Below are 20,777 nucleotides of genomic sequence, written 5' to 3' on the forward strand. Positions count from 1 at the left end.
GACAGTGCCTGATCTCTTCTAATCTTGGAAGCTAAGCAGGTTGGGCCTGGTTGGATGGAGGGAAACCATGCTGCTGTAGTATGCTTAAAAAAAAAAAAAAGAGCAGTCAGAGGAGAAAAGAAAGAAATACACATTAATAGTAATGCAAGAAAGAATTAATTCTATTCAATTTCCCTAGCCAACAGGATCCCATAAATCCTTGGCTGTACTTCCCTCATCCTCCTCAACGCATTCTTCTCCTTCCCTCTCACTTTCTGAAATGGTCCTATTTAGAATATTATGTGGATCAACTAAAACTATGTACATGTCCTGAAAAAGTTATTTTTTCTTTCTTGTTAAGTAATCCCCAAGGTAGAGTAGGCAAGAATCCGGGTTGGGACATAATCCATTGTTGTCCCAGTGGGGTTACTCTGTTCATGCTTTTGGTTTCCTGAGACTGCTCATTCTGGCTTAGACCCTAGGTAGTTGTGTGTCTTTGAGCAAGGTATTTGTTTTTACATCTAGACATTTGCTTGAACTAATTTCTCATCATTTTTAGAGATGCTATGAAAATATTTTATACTTTTCTATAGGTGGAAAAGTCAAAGTGTTCAGATTTTCTTTTTTTTTCTTTTTTTCAGCGAGTGAGGAAGCAAGCAGGGGTGGGGGTGGGGTGGGGGAGTGGCAGAGGCAGAAAGAGAGAATCTCAAGCAGGCTCTATGCCCCAGCACAGAGTCTGACACGGGGCTTGATCTCAGGGCCCTGAGATCATGACCTGAGCCGAAATCAAAAGTAGGCCGGCTTAACCAACTGAGCCACCCAGGCACCCCAGATTTTCTTTTTTCTTAATCATAGTTTTACAAAGTAGGTAGGGGCAGTGTGGAATGCTGTGTAGACATCTGTTAAGTCCATCAGGTCTAACATGTAGTTTAAGTCCAGTGTTTCTTGATTTTCTGTCTGGAAGATCTATCCGTTATTGAAGATGGGTATTGAAGTCCCCTACTGTTACTGTATTGCTCTTTATTTCTCCTTTCAGATCTGTTAATACTTGCTTTGTATATTTAGCTGCCCCTCTGTTGGGCTCATAAATATTTACAAATATTCTCATCTTGATGAATTGATCCTTTTAACATTTTATAGTGCCCTTCTTTATATCTTGTTACAGCTTTGAGTTAAAGTCTGCTTTGTGTAATATAAGTATATAGCTATCCATTCTCTTCATTTCCACTTGCATGGAATATCTTTTTAGGATAGCCAATTTGTTGCAGGTCAGGGTTTCGTCCTTTGTCCATTCCGTTTCCTGTAACTATTTGAATAGATTCACAGAGGTTCCCTCCAGCTAATCAGGCTCATAAAAGACAATATTGCCTTTTAAATGCTAACTTGAGCCACCAGGTAGGTAGTAGTACCACTTACTTAGATATAGAAGCTTGGAGGAAGAATAGATTCACTTGAAAGTTAAATTTTGATTATGTTAAATTTGGGTATTTGCTATAAATATGGAGTTTAGATGAGACATTTGCCTTTCTTAAATTTGACTGTCTTTGGCATGAGCATGAAAATTTAAGGTCACCCCAGGAAAAGAGTATATAAGGAAGACAGGAAAAGTTATAGGATCGAATGCTGAGGAACCTTGATATTTATATATCTGGTAAGAGCAGAAAGAACAATAAAGAGGGAAAAGAGTTGCCAGAGGTAAAGAAGAAAAGCAGAAAAATTCATCATTGTTAGAGAATGGTTGTTGAAGAATGCGGGGTAGGTCCCCTGTAAATAAATGCTATTAAGAGGGAAGTGAGAGGTGTTGACTGAATCTGGCAGCATTGAGGAGGCTTATAATGGTGAGGTCAAATTTGATTTGAATGGGTTGAACATGAATATGAAGAAGTGAATGTGAAGCTGTAAAAGGAAGCAAAGTAATACTAGATTATGTGGCTCTATGTGCTGCCAATTCATTGCATGCCTGGAAGTCAGTATTAAGCTTTGATTCCACTTCAACATTTTTCTTTTTTTTAATTAGCCCACCTTTGACACAGTTTTTTCTTGATTGTGGAGGACTAGCTCGAACAGATAAGAAACCAGCCATTTGTAAAAGTTATCTCAAACTGATGACAGAACTGTGGCATAAAAGCAGGTATGTACTTAATATATTTATTCTCTTTATTATGTTTTTAAATGAATATCAAATATTAAAAGGATGCAGGTGCACATATATAGAGCTGAAAAAAGTAGATTTGAGACAAGTTCATTTTAGGGCATGTTATATTTCAAACTGAACATCCATTTGAAGTATCTGGACTGGACATCTAGTGTTGAATTGCTAAAGCTGCGATTACTGACGCTTGAGTTGTAATGCAGGAGTAGGCATTCTGACAATGCTAAAATCAGACCATAGGTACTTAACATGAATGTTCATTTTTCTCTTTACACTTACTTGCTCTAAAGTGTAGCATTAGAAGAATAATTGATGTAATATTTTACTAATTTTGTTTTAGAACTATTTAGAAAGGTGCTTTTACCATTAGTCCTTTTTAAAATTTTTATTTATTTTTAAAAAATATTTATTTGAGAGAGAGAGAGAACACAAGCAGGGGAATTAGCAGGCAGAGGGAGAGGGAGATGTGGGGCTCGATCCCAGGACCTTAGGATCATGACCTGAGCCGAAGACAGACACTTAAGCAACTGAGCCACCCAGGCACTCTCGTCCTTTTTTTTTTTTTTTAAGATTTTATTTATTTGAGAGAGAGAAAGAGTGAGAGGTAGAGTGGGCGTAGGGGCAGAGGGACAAGCAGACTCCCTGCTGAGTAAGGAGTCTTGAAGTAGGGCTTAATCCCAGGACCCCAAGATCATTATCTGAGCCAAAATCAGATGCTTAATCAACTGAGCCACCCAGGCGCCCCTTGTCATTAGTCCTTTTTAAAGGTTCCTGGGAAGTGCTCAACCTTTCCTGTAAGAAAACAGTCACCAAAGCTATCTTTTAAAAAAAAACATCTTGTAAGGGGCGCCTGGGTGGCTCAGTCGGTTAAGTGTCTGCCTTCAGCTCAGGTCATGATTCTAGGGTCAGTGAGGAGCCTGCTTCTCCCTCTCCCTCTTCCTGTGGCTCCCCCTGCTTGTGCTCCCTCCCTCTCTCTCTCTGTCAAATAAATAAATAAAAATATTTAAGAAAAATAATAGAAAACCTTGTAAGACTTTGAAATCTTTAGTGATTTCTAATGTAAAAATTTCATTAGTGAAGTTTTAACATTCTTATATTCCTGAGTGCCTCAGTTTTCTTTGAGATATATGACCCCCTACTAAGAACATTTCTTAAGTGAGACAAAAATTTGTTACTACTTTGATTTTAATGTCCTAGGAAAAGGGAATGGCTTTTCTTTTTTTTTAATTGAAGTATAATTAACATACAATTTATCTAGTTTCAAGTATATAACATATTGACTAGAGAATTCTATACATTACTTAATGCTCATCATAAGTGTGGTCACCTTCTGTCACCATAAAATGTTACAATAGTACTGACATTTTCTATGCTTTACTTTTCGATCTGTGACTTAGGTATTTTAAAACTTGAAGTTTGTACCTCTTAATCCCCTTCACCTATTTCACCCATCCCCCTCACCCAGCTTCCCCAACAAACCACCAGTTTGTTCTCTGTTTTTAAGAGCCTTTTTTTTTGCTTGTTTTATTCGTTTCGTTTCTTAGATTTTGCATATAAGTGAAATCATTTGATATTTGTCTTTCTCTGACTTATTTGACTTAGCATAATACGCTCTAGGACCTTTCATATTGTCACAGATGAAAAGATTTTATTCTTTTTGTGACTGAATAAATATTCCATTGTATGTATACCACATCTCTATCCATTCATCTATGGATGGACACTTCTGTTGCTTCCATATCTTGGCTATTGTAAATAATGCTATAGTAAACATAGGGGTGAATATATCTTTTTGGATTTGTGTTTTTATTTTCTTTGGGTAAATACCAGTAGTGGAATTACTGGACCATATAGTGTTTCTATTTTTAATTTTTTGAGGAATCTTTGTATTGTTTTTCAGAGTGGCTGCACCAATTTACACTCCCACCTGCAGTGCATGAGAGTTCCCTTTTCTTTACATCTTTGCCAACACTTGTAATTTCTTTCTTTTCTTTTTTTTGTTTTCTTTCTTTCTTTCTTTCTTTCTTTCTTTCTTTCTTTCTTTCTTTCTTTCTTTCTTTCTTTCTTTCTTTCTTTCTTTCTTTCTTTCTTTCTTTCTTTCTTTCTTTCTTTCTTTCTTTCTTTCTTTCTGATACTAGCTATTCTGAGCAGTGTGAGGTGATATCTCCTTGTGAGTTTGATTTGCATTTCCCTGATGATTAGTGATGTTGAGCATCTTTTCATGTGTCTGTTGGCCCTCTGTATGTCTTTGGAAAAATGTCTGTTCAGGTCCTCTACCCATCTTTTAGTCAGATTGTTTGGTTTTATTTTTGGTGTTGAATTGTATAACTTCTTTATATATTTTGGATATTAACCCCTTATTTGATATATCATTTGCAAATATCTTCTCCCACTTGCTAGGTTGCTTTTTTGTTTCGTTGATGGTTTCCCTTGCTGGGTGCAAGCTTTTTATTTTAGTGTAGTCCCAATAGTTTATTTTTGCTTTGGTTTTCCTTGCCGAAGGAGACATATCCCTAAATACGTTGCTAAGGGCAATGTCTAAGCTATGTTTTCTTTTAGGCGTTTCATGGATTCAGGTCTTACAATTAGGTCTTTAATCCATTTTGAATTTATTTTTTTGTAAAAAAATTGAGGATGATTTTAATGAGTTCTTTTGGGATATGAAGTAGATGTCATTTATATCTCTAATATTAATATTAAAGAGCCTGAATCCTCCATTGTCATTTATCCCCCCTGTGTGTTATCCAGTGCTCCTACAGGCTCTCATATTTCTAAGTTCCTTTCTGTGTAGCTAGAACTACCCCTTAACTGCTGTGTTTTAAGCTTCCTTGACCTGATTCTGTACTTTAAACTTAATATTCCTGAAAGCTTACCAAACTTCAGAAGTGTCAGTACGGAATTGTAAAAGTGGTTAAATCTCACAATTTGGTTGACTTCTCATTTTTGTTCTCATGGTTACTCAGTGCTGGTTTTAAAATCTTACGTCAGTTGTACTCAAATAAAAACATGGAATTCAGAAAAGTCTTGTTTAGATAATGTACTGGGTACATTTATCTTAATTATTATCCCAGGAATTTTAAGTAACTAAAATTTTGTTTTTAAGTAATTATAAGTATTTTTGAAAAATCATAGTAGAGCATGATCATTACATTAAGGTGGAGAGCAATAAAACATATCTTGAGTGTCATTAGTAAGCTGTTCTGGTGAGCCTATGAAACATAATACTGGGCAATTTTTAGTGGTTTTTTTTGAAACACTTTAACAGCTTGGATTCTTGATTGCTAAATTTCTAAAATGAAAAGTGAAAGTCACAAATTTCTCATTAAAATTTTTTCTTACTCAGGCCAGGCTCTGTTGTGCCCACTACTCTGTTTCAAGGAATTAAAACAGTAAATCCAACATTTCGGGGCTACTCTCAGCAGGTAAGTCTTCATTCTTTTTCATTCATAACATTAATCTTTAATTAAAGTTAGCACAATGCCGTTATGCATTATGCTTTTATGTAGTAATTTGTATTTCTTCCTTTATAATTTATTTGTCCATTGTTTTAGGTCATCACTTCTTGTGTGTTTATTTACCAAGAATAATAACCTATTGTCATATTTTTAGTTTATATTTTTCCACCTTTCTTATAATTTTATATTTTTCTAGAAATTGTTAAATTTTGGGTTGAGAAATATGTCTCTTTTCTAGTGCTTTTAGCTTCAAAAAGTTACACATCTAGAGATAAATTTCCACCTATATTTTATGCTTTCTTTTCTTTCTTTTTTTTTTTTTAAAGATTTTATTTATTAATTTGACAGAGAGAGACAGTGAGAGCAGGAACACAAGCAAGGGGAATGGGAGAGGGAGAAACAGGCTTCCCTCTGAGCAAGGAGCCTGATGCGGGGCTCGATCCCAGGAGCCTGGGATCACAACCTGAGCCGAAGACAGATGCTTGATGACTGAGCCGCCCAGGCGCCCCTGCTTTATTTTCAAAATATTTAATTCTCTGCATCTGTCATTTATTTTGTGTTACAATCCAAATTTTATTTTTCACAGTTACTACTAATTGTACCAAACTACAAATTTAAGAATTTTCTTATCTGATTTTTAAAGTTTCTTCTTTATTAATTTTTATGCTTATGTTAATATTTTATAGGTTCTGTTTCTGGACTTTCTAATTCATTTCATTGACTTGTATTTTTTTTGAAGTAGGGCAGTTTCAATTATTGTAGCTTTATATATTTTCCTTTAATGTTAACACCTGGCCCCCACATATTTTTCTTTTTCAAAACAATACCTGTTCCCTTTTAATTTTTTCTGATGCACATTCCTGGATCACCAGACACTGATTTAGTGGATGTGAGTTGGGTCTACAAATTTGTATTTTCTTTTTTCTTTTTTTTTTAATTGAAGTATAGTTGACACACAGTGTTATATTTGTTTCAGGTGTACAGCATAGTGATTCAACAATCTAACACGTCACGCTCTGCTCATCACAAGTGTAGCTGCCATTTATCACCATACAACACTATTATGATACCATTGACAGTATTTCCTCTGCTGTACCTTTTATCCCTGTGACTAATTCATTACATAACCGGAAGCCTCTACCTTCTACTTCCCTTCACCCATTTTGCATACCCCTCTACCCACAGATTTGTATTTTCAAAAAGCATTCCAAGTTGGTCAGGGATTTTTCTTTGAAGTATAGTACAAGATTGAATGAAACTTTAATTTTAAGCCAAACTTATAAAATATTTGAATTTAGGACATCTCTGAATTCTAATTGTCCTATGAGGCAAGTCCGTGTTTTCTTTTTTTATTGAGATTTTTTTTATTTATTCGAGAGAGTGAGAGAGATAGTAAGAGAGAGCGTGAGTGGGGGATGGGGAGAGGGAGAAGCAGACTCCCCGCTGAGCAGGGAGCCCGATATGGGACTCGATCCCAGGACCCTGGGATCATGATCTGAGCCGAAGGCAGACACTTCACCGACTGAGCCACCCAGGCATCCCAGGTCTATGTTTTTTTTATGTCTTCTCCATTTTTAAAAAATAGCAGTACTAAAAGCCTACCTCTAGATCATCTTCAGTTTTTAAATTACTTCTGTTTTATTTACATAAATTTTTATTTTTTTATTTTTTCTAAAGATTTTATTTATTTATTTGACAGAGAGCGAGAGAGAGAACACAAGCAGGGGAAGTGGGAGAGGGAGAAGCAGGCTTCCCGCCGAGCAGGGAGCCCGATGCGGGGCTCGATCCCAGGACCCTGGGATCATGACCTGAGCTGAAGGCAGATGCTTAACAACTGAGCCACCCAGGCGCCCCTACATAAATTTTTAGAACATAGTGCTTCCCATCCCTTCAGTGCCTGGTGTTTCCTCAGTATAATGCCTGCACAGAAATCAGTTTATAAGCACATTTTATGTATTTTTTTCTTAATTTTCTATGTGCACATATTTTTAATGAAATGGTAATATCTCTGTTGCTTATATATTAGGATGCTCAAGAATTCCTTCGATGTTTAATGGATCTGCTTCATGAAGAATTAAAAGAACAGGTCATGGAAGTTGAGGAAGATCCTCAAACTATAACGACTGAGGAGACCATGGAAGAAGACAAGAGCCAATCAGATGTAGATTTTCAATCCTGTGAATCTTGTAGCAGCAGTGATAAAGCAGAAAATGAAAATGGCTCTAGAGGCTTTTCTGAAGATAATAATGAAACAACAATGTTGATTCAGGACGATGAGAACAATTCTGAAATGTCAAAAGATTGGCAAAAAGAGAAGATGTGCAATAAGATTAATAAAGTAAATTCTGAAGGAGAATTAGATAAAGATAGAGACTCTGTATCTGAAACAGCCGACTTGAACAACCAGGAAACTGTCAAAGTGCAAATACACAGCAGAGCTTCAGGTGACAATTTAATACTTTGAAAATAGTAGTGTCTCATTCGTGGACAATGCGTGCAAGTTAGCATATTTGTATTTAAGATTATAACTCACCATTTTCTGATGTTTGGGGGGAAAATCAGCATGGCATCTGAGTAAAATCAGAACACATTCTGATTTACGTGTTAATGTTCACAGTCTATTTAACATAATAAAAGCAGAATAGGCTGATTAGTAACTTTAGCTTAATACTTTGTGTGCAGTACATCACATTATATAATTCAGTTTGAAGAAAAGAGGAATTAAATAGTGGTTACTTTTGGGCTTTCAGCTAGTAGAGTTAGCAGTAGTCACATATGAGTGTTAAATTAATGTCATTTTATGCATATTCTGTTAAGATCCTGGGGAATAAGCAAAATAACCTAAATTGCAATTTTGTAATCTTACACACTTTTCGATTTAGATTGCTGACATTGGAGTCGTATCAGCTATGAAATATTTGGCATATGTTTTGATGTAGGAGTTTAACTATAATGAACCCTGTTATGATAGATTATATCATAATGCTAGTTAGTGTTCTTTTGAAGAGAGCAAATGGCCAGATGAAAGATAATTGAGTTGGGTTGCTTTGCATTTTACTTTCATTTCTTCAATAGTTAATTTATCTGGCTTAATGTGGTCTTTAGTTTTTTGGTTTTATTTTATTCACTTGAGAGAAAGAACACAAGCAGGGAGAGAGGCAGAGGAGAGGGAGAAGCAGACTCCCTGCTGAGCTGGGAGCCTGACTCGGGGCTCGATCCCAAGACCTGGAGATCATGACCTGAGCCGAAGGCAGACGCTCAACCATCTGAGCCACCCAGGTGCCCCTGGTCTTTAGTTTTTTAAAGCACATAAAAAAACCATCAGAAGTTTAAATTCTCTGATCTTAAAAATAAGTGAGAGACAAGTAATATAAAAAGGTTTATCTTCTGTAATTTCTTTTTTTTTTTTTTAAAGATTTTATTAGAGAGAATGAGAGAGAGAGCATGAGAGGGGGGAGGGTCAGAGGGAGAAGCAGACTCCCTGCCGAGCAGGGAGCCTGACACGGGACTCGATTCCAGGACTCTAGGGTCATGACCTGGGCCGAAGGCAGTCTATCAACCAACTGAGCCACCCAGGCGCCCTATCTTCTGTAATTTCTAATGAATGAAACTACTAAACAATTTATTGGTATTGAATGAACCCAAAATTCCTTCTTGAGGAAGAGGATATTTCCTTGAGTACGGGAATACTAGTGGTTCACCTGTGTACAGCGCATAAATGCATTCTAGTCAGGAAAACATGTTAGGCTCCTTAATTATAGTGACCTTCTGTTTAGAAGTGTTTAGAAGTTGTTTAGTCAATAAATACATGAAATGTCAGTATTGAAAGACTTAGCCTAGCCTGCTGTAGACTTCTGTTCAGGCCTTCCTTGTCAAAAGCCTGATTAAGGGACATAGTGGTTCTGTATTGTTCCGTAGCAGACTTGTTCTTCTACATAGTGACTAATTGATGACCTAGATTAAGGATCTGAGCTTTTACATTTTACAAAGACCTGATTTAAAAATATGACAAAGACCATATATGGCGTGTAAAACCTAAAATATTTATTATCAGGTCCTTTACAGGAAACATTTGCCAATCCCTGTCTTTGATAATACTAACTTTATTCTCTTCAGGAAGTCCTAGAGTAAGTCTCCTACCCTTTCTTCCTCCACTGTGTTTTTTTTTTTTAACATTTTGTTTATTTGACAGAGAGACAGCGAGAGAGGGAATGCAAGCAGGGGGAGCAGGAGAGGGAGAAGCAGGCTTCCCACTGAGCAGGGAGCCCGATGCGGGGCTCGATTCCAGGACCCTAGGATCATGACCTGAGCTGAAGGCAGATGCTTAACTACTGAGCTACCCAGGCTCCCCTCTTCCTCCAGTATTAAGTAGTCTTTTTTTTTTTTTTTTAGTCATGGTTGAAATCATGAGAAATGCCCTATGTGAAAGTAATAAAAATCACTTATTTTGCATTATCTGGAAAAATCCCTGAAGTCATTCTGTTTTAGGATCTTTTATGAGCAGTTCTCTTTTCCTCACTCAAATACTGATTGAGCACAGTCCCTTGCCGGGGAGTCTGTGTTATATACTAGGATTCAAATGGCAAACTCTCAAGATAGCTGTCATGAAACTTCTATTTTCCTGACTCATAATTTCCTTCTAAAAAAGGCCCTTTCCTGATAAAGGAATGTATTTCCTTTTATCACAGTAGGAATAAAATAATTTGTTCTTTATGCCTAAATTTCTTCTTAGATTTTGATTATAATGTTAATTTGAGAGAATGACCTTTTTTTCTCCTACATGGTTTTAAAGTTTTTTAAAAACTATCACAAATATTTGGGGCGCCTGGGTGGCTCAGTCGTTAAGTGTCTGCCTTCAGCTCAGGTCATGATCCCAGGGTCCTGGGATCGAGCCCCGCATCGGGCTCCCTGCTACGCAGGAAGCCTGCTTCTCCCTCTCCCACTCCCCCTGCTTGTGTTCCCTCTCTCGCTGTCGCTCTCTCTGTGTCAAATAAATAAAATCTTAAAAAAAAAACTATCACAAATATTAAAAAATACTAAATGAGAACAAATATAATCTTCTTTGGCTTTATGTTTCCACTGCTCCCTTCTTGAATTGCCTACAGCAGTAATGTGTTACAAACATTATTTGGATTCCTAGGCAGAAAATCACTGTTATTTTGCTTAGCGAGGACCTTGTCTATCAAATATTTCACTTGTCATTTATTAATGTGAATTGTGTTCAAAATCTCAAGTGAAGAAACCATTAAATTAGTTAATATTGTTTGATAAGTGGGATAATTTTACTATTTGATATAATAATACAAATTTTAAATATTACAGAATATATTACTGATGTCCATTTGAATGACCTGTCTACATCACAGATCCTCCCGTCAAATGAAGGTGTTAATCCACGTTTATCAGCAAGCCCTCCTAAATCAGGCAATTTGTGGCCAGGATTGGCACCCACACACAAAAAAGGTAGAAGTTTCAGTTAACGCGGATTCCTTTGCTTTGATAATTTAAAGTGTTAATTATGAAATATCATTCAATACTTTAAAATTGACAGCATAATTTTATACAACCATGATTTGAAATTTTTGTGTGTGTGTGGCACAAATTTACATAGAGTAGAAGTCACTCTTTTGGTGTAGAGTTCTGAATTTTAGCACATTGCATAGATTCTTGTTACCACCACCACAAACAGAATATGGAAGAGTTTTAACACCCCCAAAGAATTCCCTTATATTACCTTTTTGTAATCAGATCATCCTCCTACCCCTCCCCAAACTGTAGCCCTTTTGATCTGTTCTCTATTACTATTGCTTTGCCTTTTCCAGAATGTCATATAAATGGAATCATATAGTACATAGTCTTTTGAAACAGGCTTATTTCACTTAGTGTAATGCATCTGAGATACAGTCATGTTGCATGTCTGAATAGTTCCTTTTTATTACGGAGTAGTATTTCATTGTATGACTATACTACTGTTTATTCATTCACTCTGAGGAACATTTGAATTGTTTCCAGTCTTTGGCGGTTATGAATAATGCTGCTATAAACATCTGTGTACAGGTTTCTGTGTGAATGTAAGTTTGTCTAGAGTAAATACGCAGAAATGGGGTTATTGAGTTTTACATTCGTTTTATGCTTAATGTTATATGAAATTGTTTTCCAGAATAGCTGTATAATTTTGCGTTCCCACTTGACTATGTATGAGAATTCCAGTATTATAAAATGTAAAACTTCGAAAACTCTTAGGAAAAAATATAGGAAGGAGGAAGTCTTCATGACCTTGTGTTAGACAAAAAGTTTTTTAAAGATGTCAAAAGCAATATCCATAAAAGAAAAAATTAAAAATTTTCTTGGCAAAAGACCCTATTAGGAGATTGAAAAAATAAGATTGGGAGGAAATATTTGTAAATCACATAGCTGACAAAGGGCTTGTGCCCAAAATATATTAAAAAACTCTCAAAACTTAGTTATAGAATCCTTTTTTCAAATAAGGCCTTACTTGGATGCAAAAACAAATAAGTAGAAGCAAAATTATTCTGATTGAAGTCGAGCTGAGGAGACCAAACACCCTATTTCATCTTGGTTTCTCTTAGGGATTTTTTTTTTTTAAGTAATTCTCTTGAATGGTATTTGGACAAAATTCCATTAGCATAGTAAATTTTATTGTTAAGGGTTCCAGAGAAAAATGCTAAAGGAACTACCTTAATTTTTTTTTTTTAGCTTTATTTTTTTATTGTTATGTTAATCACCATATATTACATCATTAGTTTTTGGTGCAGTGTTCCATGATTCATTGTTTGTTCATAACACCCAGTGCTCCATGCAGAATGTGCCCTCCTCAATACCCATCACCAGGCTAACCCATCCCCCTACCCCCCTCTCCTCTAGAACCCTCAGTTTGTTTTTCAGAGTCCATCATCTCTCATGGTTCGTCTCCCCCTCTGACATACTCCCCTTTTCTTGAACTACCTTAATTTTTAAAAAAAATGTTCTACACTTGTTTTTCAATCCTAGCTCAATCTGCATCATCTCCAAAGAGAAAAAAACAGCATAAGAAATACCGAAGTGTTATTTCAGACATATTTGATGGAACAATTATTAGTTCAGTGCAGTGTCTGACTTGTGACAGGGTGAGTATGAGGGAATTATAATGCACAGGGAATTTCTGTCAAATGCTCTTTAAAACAAAACAAAAACCTGACAAATGGAATGAAATGTTTAATTTTTTTCTCCTTGCTGCTGAGGGTTATACATGCATTTCTTGTGTTTACATCAGTATAAATTGATTCTAGGAGTAGAATTTGTTTTTTGGAAGTAATAGCAACATTTTGAAAGGATGGGTCTTGACTTGTCATTGGACAGGTATGCATTAGAAGCAAGAATTAACTCAGTTTTTCATTTCTGGTCACATTTAAAGGTGATGTGTTGCTCAGCAACAGTAAATGATAACACATGCATATTCTCCCAAGGCTGGCAAAATTAATATGCTGGGAAACTTGTTATTCACAGGCACAAGGCTGTGAATGTATCTTCTACATTTGGTGGTGTGGCTTATAAATATTTTCTTATGTTAAGATTAGGGCTCAGATAATAAAGGTAGTGTCAGATTGATACGAGCATAAATTAAAATCATATCTCTAAATCTCAGAATTAAGGAATATAAAATGACTTATATCAAAAAAACCTCAAAAATAAGTTTTTAATTATTGTGTTAGATTTGTAAGTCAAATCCAAGGGCTTTCAATAGGATCATTTTAATGTAGGCTATTTGGGTACCAGATATTTAAATGGAATCATCCTGAAATGTTTTCAGCTATTTAAGAATTACATGGCAGGTTTTACTTCTTTTTTAAAAAAACATTTAAAAACTATCATGAGAGGTCATTTCCGAAAATAAATACCATAGTAGTCCTTAAGAGTTTGGTACTGAGTCTATAGTGTCTGGATGTACTTCTCTGTGCCACAGTGTCCTCGACTGATGGGCATGTTAGTAGTTACCTCATAAGGTTTATGTGAAGATTAAATTTAGAACAGCACCTGGTTCAGAGCAAGTATTTTTGCTATTGCCATTACTGTTAGTGATTTTTTTTTCGGTTTTTGCTTATAAATTGCTTTGTGCAGTCTAAGATTTGTTCTTATAATTATGTTTGTGTTGGATTATTTTCATTCCATTTTAAACACGGAACAATTTTAGGTGTCTGTAACCCTCGAGACCTTTCAAGATCTGTCCTTGCCAATTCCCGGCAAGGAAGACCTTGCTAAGCTGCATTCATCCAGTCACCCAACTTCTATAGTCAAAGCAGGATCATGTGGCGAGGCATATGCTCCACAAGGGTGGATAGCTTTTTTCATGGAATATGTGAAGAGGTATGTATGTATTTTCTTTGTATTAATTGATTGTTAAAACTGCTGTTTCTGCTGTACTGGCAGAACACTTGCTTTTTTTTTTTTCTGTCGATAATGTTTCAGGTTTGTTGTCTCATGTGTTCCTAGCTGGTTTTGGGGTCCAATAGTAACCTTGCAAGATTGTCTTGCTGCCTTCTTCGCCAGAGATGAACTAAAAGGTAAATATGAAACAGTTTTCAACCTTGGCTAATTTGTGAGTGATCTCAAATACTAGTGGGACTAAATATAAAATGTATATAAAAAAGCTAAGTTTTAAGGCGGCTTAAATAGTACTTGCCCCTATCAACATAGTTGCCAGTATCTGCTATGGTAACATAAGTAACATAAATCATATCCTGAAATAATTTATACAAATTTCTGTAGTATAAGACAATATGGTAGGTGAGGTGTCTTAAAAAGGCGCTGGGATTCAACGAAGGGAAGATTCAACCCATATAAAAGACTTGTATATATGGAGTACTCTGAGATCCTCCATAATATTTAAGATATTCCACTGTTTTTGTGTGTTCGGCACCTTGCTGGCATATGTAACAGGCAGTCAGTAAAGTTCGTTGAGTGAATAAATGGAAAGGATGTTACTTGAGATAGGCCTTCAAGGTTGAAAAGAGAGAGAGCTGAGGGTATTTTAGGCAAGGTAAATATCATGAACTGACTGTTGAGCAGAGACTAAAAAATGTGAGCCTTGTGTTACTGTGCTGCAAAATCAGCATGTGGCAAACTCCCAAGAATTGCAGAACCAAAAGAAAATAAATTACTTTTATTTTGAGAGGAATGACCAGATATGTTCTATTTCCAGGTGACAATATGTACAGTTGTGAAAAATGCAAAAAGTAAGTGTCATTGACAGTGCTTTGAATCGCATGTTTTGTATTATAAATGGTATTTTTCTTGTTCATTTGAATTGGGTATGTGAGGCTAATTTTGCACCTTACTTAGAAAAATAAAGGCTAGTAAACTTTGTCCTAGAAAAATAAAGAGACAGGTTGTTCTGTAAAACAAATTTTAGGTAAAAGTTTGATAAATTTAATAGGCTTATCTAAGATGTGGAAGTTTATATATATTTTGAGATAAAATAAGTGTGTAATTTTCCATAAAACATTTTCTAAATATGGTATAAAAGATATATTAGGATATGTAACATACAGTTTGATTATATAAGTTTTGCCATCATAAATAAGACAGTGTTCTCTTCTGACTTACCATGTTAACAGACTAGATTCAGGAAGTCAGTGACTATAAAGGTACTTAGTTTTCAAATCTGTAGAAAATTCAGAAACGTTATACCAACTTTGATGTTACCTGTTGTATGATGGCAGAATAGAAAGTTAAGAAAAGTACGGTATTTCTTTACATCTGCTAGTTGCCTTTTAAATGTCTTGTAATAATTTAAACTTTTAAGGCTTCTTGGTGGTAAGTTAGAAAAGAAAAGTAATAGAATTGAAGACAGATCTATTTGTGTGAACTGGAGAGTTTTTCTGAATCTCTGTAATAGAAGAATAATGGTGTCCTAATAACTAGAACTTTCATAATAACAAACATCTGGCTGTTTAGCAATAAATCTAGGGAAATGGTGATCTGTGACTGTTGGTTCTCATGACAAAAAAATGGCGTATTGTTTGGCCAATAAGGATGAAAAGCTGCTTTGTACTTTCTACAAGAAAAATCTAATGAATTGGAAAGTATTTATTAGTTTGTCTTGGAAGCTGTAGCTAATAGCTGAAGAGGGAGTGGCCTGGAGGGGGAACTTTCCTTGAAAACATTAACTAGGAAAAAGATAATAGTGAAGATGGAAAAGAACCTTGCATCTGCCCCAAATCCAAAGTAGGTATCTGTCAAGTGTACATTAATATTGATCATTAATAATAACCACCCTTGAACTCAAGTTATGTGTTTCCACATTTAAGAATAAAGATTATATTGCCAAAGTGGGAGTGAGGAATGGGCAAAATGGGTGAAGAAGGTCAAAAGGTACAAATTTCCAGTTATAATTTAAATCATGGAAATGTAATGTACACCATAGTGACTATAGTTAATAATACTGTATTTCATATTTGAAAGTTTCTAAGATGGTAGATCTTAAAAGTTTTCATTCATTACAAGAAAAGAGAAAAAATTTTGTGACTATATATGACGGTTGTTACCTAAAATTATTGTAGTGATCATTTTGCAATGTATACAAATATTGAATCATTGTACACTTGAAACTAATACAGTATTACATGTCAATTATGCCTCAATTTAAAAATAATAATAAAGGTTATATATATATTTAAAAAAAAAGTAAAAGTTACAGGGGTGCCCACCTGACTCAGTTGGTAGAGCTTGTGAGTCTTGATCTCGGGGTTGTGAGTTCAAGCCCCATATTGGGTGTAGAGATTACTTAAAAACAGCAACAAAGGGGCACCTGGGTGGCTTAGTCAATTAATCATCTGCCTTCGGCTCAGGTCATGATCCTCAGGATCCTGGGATTGAGGCCCACATTGGGCTCCCTGCATGGTGGGGAGCCTGCTTCTCCCTCTCCCTCTGCCTGCCGCTCCCCTCGCTTGTGCTCTCTCTTTCTGTCAAATAAATAAATAAAATCTTTAAAAATAAAAAAAAAACAATAACAACAAAAAACTAAAAAAAAAAAGTTAAAATATATTGACCTGATCAACCAATTCTATAAAATTGGTTTTTTATTTTACCCAGTTTTACTTGGTATCTGGATGTTATAAAGGCATAGCCAGACCATAACACTAGCACATTTGTTTAAAAAGATAACTTTCATCAGAGAATTAACAACTCCCTAAATTTTTATTACTGATATTGTAAATATTTTTTTTTTACAAAAGGGACTCCAGTGTTTCATTACTATTATGTATTTTTAAATTAGTAGCATATAATTCAGTAGTGAGCATTTTTTGTCCTTGTGTTTTCTAAAAGATTTTGCTGTATATTTAAAAATACTAGGGATGCCTGGATGGCTCAGTCAGTTGAATGTTTGGCTCTTGATCTCAGCTCAGGTCTTCATTTTAGGGTCGTGAGTTCAAAGTCCTAAGTTGGGCTCCACACTGGGTGTGCAGTGTACTTAAAAAAAAAAACAAAAAACAAAATAAAACTGAACTAAAGCTTTTGTAGATTCATATGGGAAACAGGTTTACTTAAATTTGTTTTTTTTTGTTCCTCCCCAGGTTAAGGAATGGAGTAAAGTTTTGTAAAGTACAAAAATTTCCTGAGGTATGGGCTTTATTATAGTTAAGTTTATGTTGTAGGAACATAAGACTGTAACATAATACCATGTAGCATAGTTGAAGAATGGAATGGTTCTATTGACCAGTTGCTGTGTTTATATACCCTATTAGGATTATCCATTTTTAAGATACTGAGTTACATAGCAAATAAGTGCCCTTATATGTAAAACTGTGTTGACCATAGTTTAATCAGACCTTGTAGGATCTTGAAGGTTATAAAATATAAAATTAGAAAAGCTAGTAGCTGTGAACTTATTAGGAAGTACCAGGTTTCACCATTTCTATATTTCAGTATCTCTGGAATCAGGTTATCATAATGGCAGGGTAATGTTTAACCTTGACACTTAATTCAATATCTATATATAATAGATTCCTTTATCTAGCATACAAAACAATAGAATTTTGAATAATCTTTATCTTTTAGATTTTATGCATCCATCTTAAAAGATTCAGACATGAACTGATGTTTTCCACCAAAATCAGTACCCATGTTTCATTTCCACTGGAAGGTCTGGATCTTCAGCCATTTCTTGCTAAAGATAGTCCAGTTCAGATTGTTACCTATGATCTTCTGTCAGTCATTTGTCATCATGGAACTGCAAGTAGTAAGTATATAGGTTTGACATATGTCTAGATAAAAAAAAAAAGTAACCATCTAAATTGATCTCTTAAATAAGACTTGAGTAAATAAAAGAAAAATGTAAAAATAGATATATTTTTAATTTTAATTTTATTTTGGTTGTCAAAAACATGGCAGAAAATTTTAGGAAATTGAATAATTTTGCTATGAAGTTTGAAATACTGGAAATTATATTTTGTATAAAATTTAATAAGGACGTTAACATCATTTTTACACTTTTTTTAAAGATTATATTTTTGTCCTTATTTTCATTTCAAGTGGTGGTGGTGAGGATATATACTGGAAAAAAATATGAGTATAGTTCTTGCATATCTCAGTCTCTGCTAAGAACTAAGGATTCAAAAAGTACTTTAATTCTTGGGGCGCCTGGGTGGCTCAGTTGGTTAGGCTTCTGACTGCGGTCATGATCTCAGGGTCCTGGAATTGAGCCCCTGAGTTGGGCTCCCCACTCAGCGGGGAGTCTGCTTGTCTTTCTCCCTCTTCCCCTCACCCTGCTTGTGCTCTCTGTCTTTCTCTCTCTCTCTTTCTCTCAGATAAATAAAATCTTTTTTAAAAAAGTACTTTGATTCTTATGTTAATTTTGTATTATTGAAATTATTTAAATTTTTTCTCTTCAAATTCAGGTGGACACTATATTGCCTACTGCCGAAACAATTTAAATAATCTCTGGTATGAATTTGATGATCAGAGTGTCACTGAAGTTTCAGAATCTACTGTACAAAATGCAGAAGCTTATGTTCTTTTCTACAGGTAAGGAAGTAATTCTCATGGATAGGCTATTTTGACAAATATGGAAGAACATCTCACTTTGGGTTTATAACTTCTAAGACTTTCAAAATGTATTACTGAGTAAAGATTAAAAGTTGTTTTATTTTTATTTCATTTTGTGAGTAAAGTGAAAGGTTGCATGCAGAATGATCTTTTCTTAGGAAAATGTTAAATCATTTAGTTGAAGGGCAGAGGAATAGATTTTGTTTTAGAAAGATTAGTTTTGATAAATTAGGCACTGATGGTAGGAATTAAGTACCAAATTTTCTCCTAAAATAGCTAATAAAGGAGGTATTACTATAAAAATGGATCTTTGGTATTTTTCAGTATCTTGTAAAAGGTTAAATACTAGCTACTGAAAGAAGAAAACATTATTTAGATCTTATTAACAAACATTTGAATGCCTACTGTGTGCCAGTAGTTAGGTGGATCATCAGTAGTTATGATACAGTGTTTCCCTTTAGGGGTATATAATGTAGTTGGGGGGGGTGATACAGAGTATATTGCTCTTGAATAAGTCCCAAGCCTAATAAGAGTCATAGTATTACTGTGTGTGCTCAGTCTAATAAGGAAGAGGAAAAATCCATTTACGAGTCTGATGGAGTAAAATGCATATTAAGTTTAATGAATCGTTGTTGTTAACAGGAAAAGCAGTGAAGAGGCACAAAAAGAGAGACGAAGGATTTCAAATTTATTGAACATAATGGAGCCAAGTCTCCTTCAATTTTATATTTCTCGACAGTGGCTAAATAAATTTAAGACCTTTGCTGAGCCTGGCCCTATTTCAAATAATGATTTTCTCTGTATTCATGGAGGTAAGAAATTTTGTAATGAAAAGTAGTGGTAGGGGTTTGCTGTTAAATAATTTACAAATTAGGGGTGCCTGGGTGGCTCAGTTGGTTAAGTGACTGCCTTCGGCTCAGGTCATAATCCTGGAGTCCTGGGATCGAGTCCCACATCGGGCTCCCTGCTCGGCAGGGAGTCTGCTTCTCCCTCTGGCCCTCCCCCCTCTCATGTTCTCTCTCTCTCATTCTCTCTCTCAAATAAATAAAATCTTAAAAAAAAATAATTTACAAATTAGGAAGAATCAAGAGTTTTCCTCTTCCATTTATTTCTCATTTCTTCATCTTCAGTCTAACTTAAATGTATTTAATTTTCTAGTTCCAGAAATTGGCTTTTTCTTCGATTTATAGGCCATCTGTAGCCTCTTCATTGAAGAGATACTTATTGAGTATCTGTGCTAGACCCTGAGAATACCAAAGATACTATTTCTGTCCTCTAAACTCTAATTTCATAGTAGAGGCAGAGATATACACAGCCAGTTATGGTACAGTGAGCACTTCTATTACACATTGTTTTTCTCGGCCGAAAGGCATTCAGCTGCCAGCTGTGTCCATGATTCTTATCCCTTTTGTCTAAATTAATAGGTGGCTCTTTTCCTGAGTATGAAAATGTATTTGAAATTTAACAAAAAAGCTTCATATACGTATTTGCTACATATAACTTAAGCCTTTGTGATCGGCTATGTTCGTGTTTGTACCCATGAAAAATAACACCTTAGTGTGACACCTTGATTAAATTTCATGGTTGAAGACTCAATATTCTTTTTTTTTTTTTTAAGATTTTATTTATTTTTTTGACAGAGACAGAGATAGTGAGAGCAGGAGCACAAGCAGCGGGAGAGGCAGAGGGAGAAGCAGGCTTCCCACTGAGCAGGGAGCCCGATGTGGGGCTTAATCCCAGGACCCTGGGATCATGACCTGAGCTGAAGGCAGACGCTTAACGACTGAGCCACCCAGGCGCCCAAGACTCAATATTCTTGTTAATTGACTATTTTTGTAGTGAAACCACAAGAGATAGTAGGAATATCCTGTAGTGGATATAGAAACCTAAACCTTGAAAGTTTCTGTATGTGAATTTATCTCTTATTATTTCCCCACTTGAACTACTAACATAATGCTCTTCCAGTTCTGAATCTCCCCATAAACTTTTAATGGTATTTATTTGTGACTGCCTTTTATTATAGTTAGGTATATAAATGCCTCAGTTCTTTTGCTAGCTCAAGCTCTATGAAGGAAAGATTTGTCTCCTATTTTTCTTTGATTTCTCCCAGTACATAGTAAAGGTTTAGTAAAGATTTACATAAGTTA

At 35.3% G+C, this 20,777-nt stretch overlaps 1 protein-coding gene across 3 annotated transcripts in view; it reads left to right on the forward strand.

Moving 5' to 3' along the window:
• USP33 (ubiquitin specific peptidase 33) overlaps window positions 1-20,777 on the forward strand; it is a 59,534-nt gene that overhangs the window by 24,606 nt on the left and 14,151 nt on the right. For 2 of the 3 annotated variants that reach the window (XM_028102552.2, XM_028102550.2), the window contains exons 8-19: window positions 1,997-2,110; window positions 5,475-5,553; window positions 7,613-8,030; window positions 10,909-11,049; window positions 12,598-12,713; window positions 13,778-13,950; window positions 14,053-14,147; window positions 14,786-14,819; window positions 17,160-17,205; window positions 17,644-17,824; window positions 18,483-18,609; window positions 19,273-19,442. In XM_028102552.2, the coding sequence (XP_027958353.1) occupies window positions 1,997-2,110; window positions 5,475-5,553; window positions 7,613-8,030; window positions 10,909-11,049; window positions 12,598-12,713; window positions 13,778-13,950; window positions 14,053-14,147; window positions 14,786-14,819; window positions 17,160-17,205; window positions 17,644-17,824; window positions 18,483-18,609; window positions 19,273-19,442 (1,694 nt within the window). The remainder of the gene's footprint in view (window positions 1-1,996; window positions 2,111-5,474; window positions 5,554-7,612; window positions 8,031-10,908; window positions 11,050-12,597; window positions 12,714-13,777; window positions 13,951-14,052; window positions 14,148-14,785; window positions 14,820-17,159; window positions 17,206-17,643; window positions 17,825-18,482; window positions 18,610-19,272; window positions 19,443-20,777) is intronic. The other variant, XM_028102551.2, reaches the window with a different exon arrangement.

This window comes from Eumetopias jubatus, unplaced genomic scaffold (genome assembly GCF_037043125.1).
Source record: "Eumetopias jubatus isolate StellerSeaLion01/CBP00866 unplaced genomic scaffold, mEumJub1_p1.0 scaffold_4, whole genome shotgun sequence".
Taxonomy (NCBI): domain Eukaryota; kingdom Metazoa; phylum Chordata; class Mammalia; order Carnivora; family Otariidae; genus Eumetopias; species Eumetopias jubatus.